The 12,160-nt window shown below is 38.4% G+C and overlaps 1 protein-coding gene across 8 annotated transcripts in view; it reads left to right on the forward strand.

Annotated features, from left to right (window-relative positions):
• Nucleotides 1-2,681, forward strand: part of synrg (synergin, gamma) — a 49,598-nt gene extending 46,917 nt beyond the window's left edge. For all 8 annotated transcript variants that reach the window (XM_049575693.1, XM_049575695.1, XM_049575694.1 and 5 more), the window contains one exon: nt 1,573-2,681. In XM_049575693.1, coding sequence (XP_049431650.1) covers nt 1,573-1,704 — 132 coding nt within the window. In that variant the 3' untranslated portion in view covers nt 1,705-2,681. The remainder of the gene's footprint in view (nt 1-1,572) is intronic.
• The last annotated feature ends 9,479 nt before the right edge of the window (nt 2,682-12,160 follow it).

Consider the following 12,160-nt stretch of genomic DNA (forward strand, 5'->3'; position numbering starts at 1 on the left):
GAGAACAGCAGAATAACTGTAGTAAACATCAACGATATGTATTGGTATATCAATATTTTTGACAACACCATCTACATCACCCACCTTACAACCCACCATTGCTGTGATATTTTGGGCTGTTTTCGTGCCACCTGTTGCGAGGGAACCAGATGATTCTGTGAGTTCACGTTTTGTTTGGTCTGGCAGATGTTCCTGGTCCCCCCTCCTGCTCAAACAGATTTCCAGCAGATCCTCGTCAGGCCAATCACAACCATTCATCTAATATGATCTAATATGTTTCAGATGATGACTGACAACCTGTGGAGCCCTGACACTTTACATAAAGTATGTGATGATATAATTTTTGGATTGTGCACCCTTGCACACTAAGATGGCTGCAGCTGACGTGGAACTTTCTCTTGGAGTCTGGTTTGGTGATGTCACCTGGCCAATTTTTTCTTCTCTCTAATGTGCCCGCAAAGTGCTCTTGGCCAGTCTTGGTACTTTTTTGTGAGACATTCAGCTGCAACAATTTTCCCACATTAATTTTTCCCCGTTTACCATAAAAACTGCAAATGCATCATCATCTGATGAGACATACAGTATGGCCTCAAGGCAGTGCTTATATGAGATTGTCTTCATGTCTTCATGCTTGTCCATCTTCATTTGTGTCATCAAAGAGGATGAAGTGATAAAGCAACATGCATCAAGATACCCTTTGTTTCAAAAGACGTGATCTGTCATTTCAGGCTATCTTGGGGTGTGGGCCAAATTTAAGTGTTTTGGATTAGATATTAGAAACACGTTTTATATACAGAGATGTCTTACACTGTACCTTTGCTGTACCTTAGTTCTCTTTGTCGCTCTCTCATTGTCATGTCGTGTACACTTATTTATTTCACCACAGCAAAAGAAATACCAAAGAGATTTCTTATTTCCACAAGTCACAGGATGTCGTATCCTTGTGGTTTGAATTCCAACATGACCACATTCTTCAGAAAACATTGTCAGTATTCTGTAGATTTATTTAAACTCTTTGTACCTAATTTCAGTTTTGTAATATTTATAAGCAGTGGATTTTTTGAGCACTCTTTGCATAACTACTCACGCACAGTTCTGTGTAGGCCTTTTTAAACAAATGGGAAAGTTGAGTCTTGCCTAGCAGGTATTGCGTGCTTGCAAACCCATGTGTATTGAAATCCCTCTCTTGCCAGAGGCTGATTTTCTCATGCGTAACTTGGCTGAAATGTACAGCAGGGTCACGTACATGAAAGCTGAACTGTGCACTCCAGCACTGCTCTAAAAAAAAAAAGATTTAAATCATGCCATTAATGAGCATCAGTGGCCATTTTTAGTATTCAGACTTGAAACCGTAGGATGGTGCACACAGAACAGGCGGATATGTGGCTGATAAATAGTGTGTTAATAGTGGTTCTTTCAGGTAGCAGTAGCGAGAACAAGTATCATCACACTAGAATCAAAGCAAGTCTCCTTGTCCCTGTCCATATCTATCCCTCTCCCTCCTGTAGGCACAGATGGGTTTATTGTCTCTGTGATTCAGGTGTGTAATATCTCACCCTTTTACTCTGACAGGCCTTCAACTCGGAGACGGACAACTTCAAGCTGTTGTACGGGGGCCACCAGTACCACGCCAGCTGTGCCAATTTCTGGATCAACTGTGTGGAGCCCAAACCCCCCGGCCTCATACTGCCTGACCTGCTCTGAGCTCTGGGCTGCTGCTGCCATAGTAACGGGGCACACAGGCTAATCAACATCAGATAGGTGGAGCAACAACGAGCCTTGCACTGCACGGGCTCTCACCTTGGACTGAGAGAAGGACGTTTAAAGTCACTGGATCCCTCTGTATTTTTTTGTTTTTGTTCTCCCTCTTGTCACGACTCAGCTGTCTGTCAGATCTAGTAGTTTGTTAAAATTTAAAGCTTTTCTATGAATATTTACCGTCTACGCTGTTATCCTTACCCTTTTGTTTCTTCCCGTAAATTATCTACACACAGGTCAGCAGTATAGGTCATATTTAAATGAATTACTATGCTTTTAAGAGATGGTTTCTGCTGCAGAAAAAAGTCAATATTACTAAATAATCATGACTTGTACTTAAATTATTAGGTGTGCAATACCATTAAAAACACTGGAAGAGGAAGACTGTAAACATCCTGAGTTTTTAATGTCGCTTGTTGCTCTGCTTCTGTTTGAGAGGATTTTTATTCATGACTCTCTTTGTTCCTACTGAGCCAGAGCTATTGAATCATAAGCCTATTGTTGTACTTGAATTACATTTGTTGGTTGGGTCTTTTTGATGAAACTCTGTGGCTGGTTTGGTTTTTAAAAGTAATCTTCAACATTCAAGGGAAGGCAGGAATTTTACCTTTTTCTGAATTTTGTTGATTGGGGTTTTGTGTTTTGCACTTGATATTTCAGCATCTCTGGGGATATTTAAATTCTGTATTTTATAAGGGGGGAAAGATGTGATTTGGGGACTTGAAGGGACCATGTTAACGGTTTTGTTTTTGTGTCTTGGTGTTGTGTGCAACTGCAGCTAAACATCTGGAAGAGGTTAACTAATTCTGAACTAAAATTGCAGCAGCACTTTTTGTATATTACAATGTCATGCTGTAGCATTGTAATGATGACTAACGTCAGCGTAATGTGAATGTGTTGTAAATAAATATGCATACAGTTTATTCAGAGTGTCACAGATTACTGTATTGGTCTGATTTTTTTTAAAGTCTTTTTTTTATGTCATACTGTATGATGACTTTTTTGAATCATAATACACTAACATTTTGACTTTTTATGTCATACTAAAACATGTATGTCAAATGATACTATAACAATGACTTTTGGCATACTATACTCCAAAATGTTTTATTTCTCTGTCATAACTTTCTTTTAATCTATATACAATCTGTACTATGACTTTATTGTTATTTTTTATGTCATACCATGCTATGACATTTTAATGGCATACTATACTATGAAATTATGACTTTTATTTTAGGACATACTATACTATGACTTTGTTGTTACTTTTTTATATCATACTATACTATGACATTTTTATGCCATACTATACTATGATTTTTTTATGTTGCACTATATGTCATAGTATGGACCATTTCATTGCTGTTCTGTTGCTAGGGCAACAACTTTGGTCCCTGTTTACTTCCTGTCAGTTTCTGCATTAACATACATTTAAACAGGAAATACAAAGGGACCCATTTAGAATGTTTATGTTGTCCAGTTTGAAACCTTTTTATTACATTAATTGCATACTATATTATGACCTTTATTACTTTTTCATGTCATAACACGAGATTTCAATGTCATACTACAGTATGGCATTTTTATTACTTTCTCTTGGCATACTATACTGTAAATTTGTTATTACTTTTATGCCATTAACTATTAAAATTTTATGTCATACTATGACTTTTAATTGTAATACTGAACTACGAGTTTTTATGACTTTTTTATTCATACTATACCAAAAAAAAATTCTGGCCTACTATCTATGAAATAATGACTTTTATATCTATACTTTGACTTTTTTATATCTTTATTATGTCATGCTATACTTTGGCATTTTTAATACTTTTTATTTTATACTGTACTATGACTTTTTTTAAATTATTTTTTCTGTCATACTATACTATGATGTTTTTATGTTTATGACTTTTGACTATGATTTTTTTTTTTTTTTTACCTTTTTAATGAGCTTTTTGCAGTTTCATTGTGAACTTAGACTTGCATGGCTTAATCTTTGAGAAATAGGCAATACAGTAACAGAATCCTGGTTTATATTTGATCAGCACTGCCTAGGTTTTACAGTTTGATGTGACTCTGGTCCACGTTTGAGAGAGCAGTGGAGTGATTCAAGATCCGTTTCTACTCTCTTAGTGTGTATGGAGGTGGGCATACGGGCATGTAGAAGTACAATATGTGGTTTGTGCAACAGCCCTAGAACCAGCGAAAATACACCGGATGATGCGTTTAGTGTATTTGAGCTGAGTTATGAGCAGGGAGAACCAGGTGCTGGTAAGATGGAGTCAAGTTATGTTACAGAGCTGGTTGAAAATTCGCAAAGTATCCCTTTAAATGAAAGCTACCGAAAGTGAAATCTGACATGGACTGTGACTGATTCAAATATAATGCATGTGTTTCATGTCACATTTAGTGTTTCTGAGGGCCACCATTGGCCCATGGGCCGCACTTTGAGACACCATGCTGTAAGCTATCATTACTGTGATATCTTAATCATCATTAGGCCTATTAAAATGTCAGAGAGATTACTAATGCTGAAACAGACTTTATTAATTGCCTCCCAACTCAATATAAACTCAAGAGATCATTAACAGGATAATTTTATACGCAGCAGTTGATGTTTTGGGGCTGTGAGTGCTAAAGAGGAAATGTCATAGGAGTGAAAAGGGCCTCGCCTCCAACTCTGTATCCATTTTTATGGATTAAACACACAAGATGCTAGTAGTTGAGTTTGTTTCCTTACGACAGAGCCAGGCTAGGTGTTTCCCCCCTATTTCCAGTCTTTATGCTAAGCTAAGATAACCAGCTTCTGGCGGTAGCGTCACATGTAGCAAACAGATGTGAGAGTGATGTTGATCTTCTAATCAAACTCTAAGAAAGCATGTTAGTGTATTTCCCAGAAGTAGTGTTCTACTTGTGATTTAAGGACAAGCAGTGTTGGTTCTCTTTATTTATCCTGAATTTCTATGTGCGTGTATTAAGCCTTGAAATGAGTAATTTAAATCATGTGGCTTTTGATCTCATGTTGCCTGCTGTCCCGAGAAGCTTCCTCCTCCAAATGCATGAATGTTGCTCCACATTTTCCCTCCGTCATTTCACTCCATAATGTACTTTCTCTCCGGCCAGAGAGGCCTCATCTCCATCACTTTGTGACAAAATGGAATAAATTCTACTTCGACAAGCCTGCGGGGCCATCGCTGGCGGTTGAGCTCAGCCAATCAAATGAGATGTCTGGGGGCTCTGTGAAACCAGTCTCATTATCCTTCTCACACTTGTGTTCAGGTGTGCTCTCCAACATCCATTTTATCTCTCGCCGTTCCCTAATTCATTTCCTGCAGAAAATGAATTCCTCTCCTCTCACGGTGAACACCGGGATTACAGAAAATTACAAACGCTGAAATCAATTACTGAATAAGGCTGTGTAATTCCAAATGCAGACCGTCTGTGCCTGTCATCTTCACGCCTATTGTCTGCGATGCTGAAATTATCACTCTGGGAGAGGAGCGAGATTGAAGTGATACTGTGCTGTATTGACTGCTGCTCTTTGGTATTTCGTGGCCATAGTCAATCACATTATTGATTAAAAACAGCTGCTTCTGCACATTAAGATTGCCTTCACCCTTTGAATAGAGTTGCTTCCTGCTTTACGTTCGTCCGATAACATTTCCATTCATCCACAAATTAAAAAAGCTGTTTAAAAAAAAAAAGCAAAGGCTTCTCTGGGTCAAGAGTTAACGGGATTAAATAGTGGTGAGAGTCGAGGAAGAGCCTGAAAATAGTAATTATTATATTAATAGTATCTTCTGATCATGATCCTAACTAATTCTGGATTGTGGAGATCGATAATGATTATAATATTTGAGAGTTTAAAACAACTGAGCTGTTGTTTTTTATGTTAAACAAACACATAATTCATCAAGAACAATCTGTCAAATAACTGGCTATTCAATCAAATTAATTTGCACAATCAATATAAAATGATAAACATTCACTGGTTCCAGTCTCTCAACTGTGAGAATTAGCTCTGTTCATAATAATATTATTTGGATCTGGATGGCAAATTGATTATTTGAAAAACATAATTGACAGATTAATTGATAAAGCTAATTTAAAATAATCGTTAGTTGCAGCCCTAAGATAACGGTAACTGAGACATTTACTGAGCGAGACATTTAACAGTTGAATAAATAAATCAGTCAGTGCTCTCGCGTGGACAACCTATGTAGGTACAGTTTCTAAATAACCTCAAACATACGATATTTCTTTTCAGCAATTTCTTGTTATTTATCAGCTGACAAAAACGCTGACAGTTGTTTCTTAGTTCCACCCAGCTGCAAGAAAGCGGTCTTATAAAACAGTCCTAAAATCAATCCTATTGTCAAGAAGGTAATGTTAACTTAGAGTTGAAACTGTTTTGACAGGTGTTGATTCAACTTTATAGTAATTCGGAGGACTGAAGTTTGTGTATTCAATATATTTATCATTATCAACAACTACAAAAAGACCAAAACTAACAATGTGTTGGTCTTTTTCTAAATGCTTTTTGACTTCCCTACATCATCAGTGGCGCTCAGCCAAACCACTTGTTCCCACATGAGACAAAAATCTTTTTTCCATTTTATTTAATTTATTTGTCAGGGACCATTACAGCATTTATCTCACGAAAGGAGAAAAGATTAAATAAATTAAATTAAATTTAAATTTAATTAAATTTTCTTACTTTACCTTGCTGTCAGACAGTCCTTTTGACAGGGAGCTGAAGCCATTATCTCAAAACCACCAGACTCCATTGATAAAAATAGTAATTTTACTTAGCAGAACATGAGAGTTGCTGGTCTGCCGCTGCCTTGATTGATTAGTGTGTGAGGTAAAACAGAGAAAATATTCCAAATATAACGTGCACTTAAAGTGATACTGATTTTTTTTATTGCATTTGTGAGGGACTATTTTCAGTGGCGGATTAATACACATTTGGTGCTCTCGTGTTTCAAGGAGCAGGATGGTGTCTGTGGATTGACCTAAAACAAACTACAGTGCCTACGTTCTTTGTGATGAAGGATCATGTCATCCAGTGCACACTGATGCATCTTACTATATAATGACGAAAACTCTGTCTGTGTGTGTGCCTATTCCACGTTTTTCTCCTCACTGATTGGTCAATCCATGTGAAATTTGGCACAGTGGCAGAGGGTCATGGGAGGATGCGAATAAAGCAATATTACATCAGTTGGCCAAAGGGGGGCGCTATAGCAACCAACTGAAATTGCAAACTTTGAATGGGCATATCTCATGACCCGTATATCGGAGAGACAGGAAACTTGCCTCTCCTCATGAGGAACAAATTTGCATCAAGAACCCATAACTTCCAGTTATATAAATTTTCCGCCATTTTGAATTTTTTGAAAAGCACTTAAAATGGATCTCTTCATAGGAAGTTTGAACTTACAAAAACTGAGCTTCTATAAGGCAATGAATATTGCGGAGGGCGTGGCTCATCACATAAAGGTGTATAACATCTCAAGGGTTTCACTGATCACCACACAACCTTGTAGGCATATGACCACACATAATCTGAGGGGACCCCTCCATTATTGACCCCATCAAACAAAATGGGGGCGCTAGAGAGCTAATTTCTTATCTAGGCCTAGCCGCCATTTCGATTTTTACTAAACTTGGTAGATATGTAGAACAGGACGCCTCAAGGTGACTGGAGAAATTTAACTCTAATTGGCAACTGGGTGGCTCTATAACAACAGAAAAATGCTTAAAAATGACTAAAATGCGACTGATCGCTGTGGCTCCCCCTGTGGCCGAATGTTGATGGGTTTTTTTTCTAATTTTTGGTCTGACTAAGTCATGGTATGGTATGCTGTACATAATCACGGAAACTGTCAGTCAGTCATTCTGTCTGTCCCACGTTTTTCTACTCACTGACGTGGTCAATCTACTGTACTTTCAATAAAGCAATCATACTATCAAATTCACAGAAACTCTGTCTGAATACATTGCTCTTCTTAATGGGTTCAATTAACTATTTAATCTGCAATTTCCTATGACCTGTATCCCAAACACACGCCATGTGAAACTGTACATGGGCAACTGTGCACTCAAAGGGTATGGACTAGTTTTAATAGTTTTGGATGACAGTGAAGGTCTGTGACACTGAGGAATAAGATACATCAGGCTTTAACCTGTAGGATCAACTGTTGGCGTCTGTCTTTCAGGAGCTTAGCTGACAAAGAGAAAATTTTCCTTTGACACTAGTTCTCCCTTTCATAGAAGCGATTAGTTAAAAGAAAGAACAAAGGCGAACTTGAGTAGATTTATGATGGCTCAATTTCACCATTAATGGACCTGAACACAAATATTAGTCATTTTTTACTGTTGAGATGTTCAGTACAAATTGAATACAGCTCCGTGGCTCAAAGTCTTTTGCCTCAGTGTCCGTTCTATCAATCAGTTCAGACAGTTAAGGCTTTAAAGGCGACGGCTGGATGAGTCAGTGTTACACCACTGAGACGACACACTCATTCAGCTGCTCACTGAGGAAGAATGACTTGTTTCAATACAGACCAAACTGTATCAGCCAGAGTCTCTTACTGAGCCTTAGATGATCCTTTGTCTGGCTGCGAGGCTTTTTTACTCTCTTACTCTCATGTTTTATTTTCAGTTATGGATTCTTTATATCGCTGCTTCAATTCTACATTTTCATGGTTTTTACATGAAGCACTGACAACATTTAAAAATTGTCCTCTGGGAGGTTTATTAAGGTTTCCAAGTGCTGCTGGCAGCCAAATAATCAGCATTCTCCATGTGGCTGATCCCTTTGTGTTTGCGACTATAAAATACATACTTTGAATCACATCCAACAGCATATGTTGCTGTGTGGCTAAATCAGGTTGTCAAATTATTATAACTATAACGAGGGCGGTGAGCCTGAAATTGAAGCAGCACTGAAAGCAGCATGTTTATATTAATAACTGGCCTTGTGCGTATGGCCTTGTTAAAATGGAAATTCAGGATTTACACTTATTGATACGGGAGTAGCGCTGTAGCTCATGCTGATTATAGTGAATTATTAAAGGCCGTATAATTTGAAGCTCAATGAAGCCACAAGTGAGTAATCCATTGCAGCTACGGCAGATGTTCATATTATTTGTTTTGTGTGGTTGAAATAAAACCTGCACAGACATAGATGCAACACTGGACAAATGCTGAAATAATTACAGAAATGTTACATTTTATTTATTCATCTTGTGGTTGAGTTGATTTTTTGCACAATTTATCTTGAATATTTTGTATTTAAAAGCAGTCAAATATTAAGATATTTCTTTCTTTCTTTTTTTGTTTTAAATGTGAATCATCCTTGAAAAGCTACCATATGTAATTAGTGTGCAAATGTAGATCTTAAAGGTACAGTTCACCCCTAATTCAAAAATACATATTTTTCCTCATAAGACTCATTTATGCTCAAGGTTAAGATATGGACACAAACAGAGCCTTCTATTTGTACTTTGTGTTCTCGTCATCCGTATTTGTGCACGTTTTCTGAAAGCATATGGATACAGACAAAATGGAGCAGTACCATCGGAAATTGTGGGGGCAGTGTAGCATAGATCAAACGAGACCTGACCCAAGGAGACGACAAAACATTTTTAAAATGGCAGAATAAATCGGTAATATAATGAAAATATATCTCCGTCCACGTGGCACACTGTATTTAGTGGCTTCACAGACCACTGCCATCTAAAACGCTGCCTTTGTTAAGAGTAAGGCAACATCGTTGAGACTCCCTCCACCATCACTATGTTTGTTGTTGTCAGAAACTTTTGACTTAGCCTCTAGTACCATCTGTTGGCTGTTTCTATGCCAATATAATGGATGCATGGAGGTATGGAAGTGATGGTTATAACATCTGAAATTAACAAATCCATTTTTGTACATAAAGGGAGTATAAATGAGCCTTTACCTCTAATGCTAGTTTGTGTTTGTAAAGATTCATGAGGCTGTGATTATCCTGCTCACAAAAGTTCATTTATGACCTATTCAAAAAATGGTCTCACTATAATGAAATTGCTACTATGGGGACCAACATCATCACATATGAATACAGTTGGGTCATTGAATCTACGACAGTCTCAGTCATGTCCAGTTCACCATTTTTAGAATAGGCAAAAATAACTCATATGCTGCATGTAAAAAACAGCATGTTTTTATGTCCAAAAACTGCGTGTGATTAGCATAAAGTGGGCATGTTTGTAAAGAGGAGACTCGTTGGTAAGCACAGAACCCATTTTCTTCAGATATTTTGAGGTGTCCTCCACTGTTGGCGCTAGTCGGCTTTTGTCAGCCCTTATCAGCTTTTTTTTTCAGCTGATTCAGCATGTTGAATTGGCGTCGGGGACGGTAATGCCCAGCAGTGAATTATATCATCCTGACTGGCTGTTTAGCTCAGTGCATGAGAAAAGAAACGGAAGCAATTCAAGTCAAGAGGGCATCAAATGTAAACAAACTCATTCTTTCAACATCAGGTTGTGTTTTTAATGTGCTAACTGACAAACTAGCGTCTTAAATTCGTCCTGTTGGTCTTACGGTTTCCCTTTTTTGAATGATGAATACAGACTATTTCTGCCGACTAGTATGGAGAATTATTTCCTCTCAAGAAGGCACAGAATGTCTGTGCTAATTGACCATTGATTGTAGTTTTCGCGGTGTGTTTATGTGTAACGTTTCAGCCAAGACACTATTAGGTTGTCTAGTTGCCTGTGATAAGACTACTTTCGCGCTAGCCCATAAATGAGCCTCTTAAAGACTGTCATGTTGGCCAAGATTGCTGTCCCGTGGGTCTCCTAGAGTAAATGCTTTTTTGCTTTATGTCATTGCAAAGTGAATATCTTTTGATTTGAAGCCATGGAGATATAAAGAGAACTGGATATAGCGTTGGAGACGGGGCCTCGTTTATTTCAATTAAAGTTGCTCAGTGGTGCATGAAGCAAAAATAGCTCTTTTCTGCAGTATGAAACTGTCTGGATCTTCCACATTGTGGGGCCCAGAGACCAAGCACACTAGAGACTTGTGGTGGTTGAGCAGCTAACTAATGGCTCAGCCCACTGCTAACTTAAATGGTGATTAGAACAATTTTATTGTTTGGCTCGTCAACACTTTCAACATGATATCAGACCAAATGGATCAACCATCCATCCAATGAGTCATTTTGCAGGGGTTGTGACAATCAAAAATATTAACTCACTGATCTACAGAAGTCTCTTTCACAATGTAGGTCTATGGGAAAAATTCTTTTTGGGCCCTATAGAATCACTTGATGAACCAGGAAGTTGTAATTCCACATTTGGCCACTATGTAAAATTGGCTTCAAAGTCTGCCGCTGTTCCCAGGGGCTTGGACAAAACATGTGACCTTGAGCTTGAGGAAAGCGTGACAGACCTATTTTCACTATTAATTCATTAAACATAAATTACCAATAAAACGAATGAATACATAATGAAGATAATAGTAAAACACAGCAGTTTATTGCAGCTCACCAGTGTCGGATGTATCCTGTTGAGCTGCTGCAGTCTTGAATGTCATCTCCCCAAACTTCATCAGTGTTGTTCGTTCTGCATGGCCTGCACCGCTGGAGCCTGGTCTGCCTCTGAAGCTCAGGGTGATGCAAATGGCTCTGCTTACTGCTTTAATGATAGATGGTAATATCCCGCTGCTTGTGAGGGATGTGTTTACTTTTGGCGCTTGACTATGCCCCGGACACCCTGTGTATGTGCTCACGTTAACACCGTGAAGATGGGGGAGATGGCAGGAGGAAAAGATGATTTTTTTTTGGTTGTGAGAAAATAGCATGTGCAGTGTGTAATTTGGGCCCATCACTTGTGCATCTCCAAAGGTGGTCGGCCTGTCATCAGAAATGTCTCTGGGTAATGGCATTCGTTGTAGAGACCACTCCGGAGGTCCCTCAGAAAGTGTGGGCACAAGACAAATGGTGCTCATCAATAATCTGCCTGCTGCTCTGTAGCCACAGCAAAATGAAAATGAATGACAGAGCGTTTCTTTGACATCTGAAGACGTCTCTCGGGGAAAATGGCCGTGCAGAGTGAACATCAAGAGGCGTTTGGAGGAGGAAACGCTGCAGCCTGTTCATGCGGAGACATCTCATAGATGTCGTCGTGGTCAGAAAAAAAGGCATTCTTATTCCAGTGAAAGCCTGAAATGTTGCGTGGAAGAGATGTTTTTCTTCTATTAAATTCAAACACATTTAAACACAAACCAACATGAGCTCTTTTTCTTATTATTTTAATATGACTGTCTTGGGGCATGAAATAATTAGAAGTCAGATTACAGAACATCTTTTCCTGCTAACAATCATTAACCCCTGAACTTTTATTCT

This window comes from Epinephelus fuscoguttatus, linkage group LG5 (genome assembly GCF_011397635.1).
Source record: "Epinephelus fuscoguttatus linkage group LG5, E.fuscoguttatus.final_Chr_v1".
NCBI lineage: Eukaryota > Metazoa > Chordata > Actinopteri > Perciformes > Serranidae > Epinephelus > Epinephelus fuscoguttatus.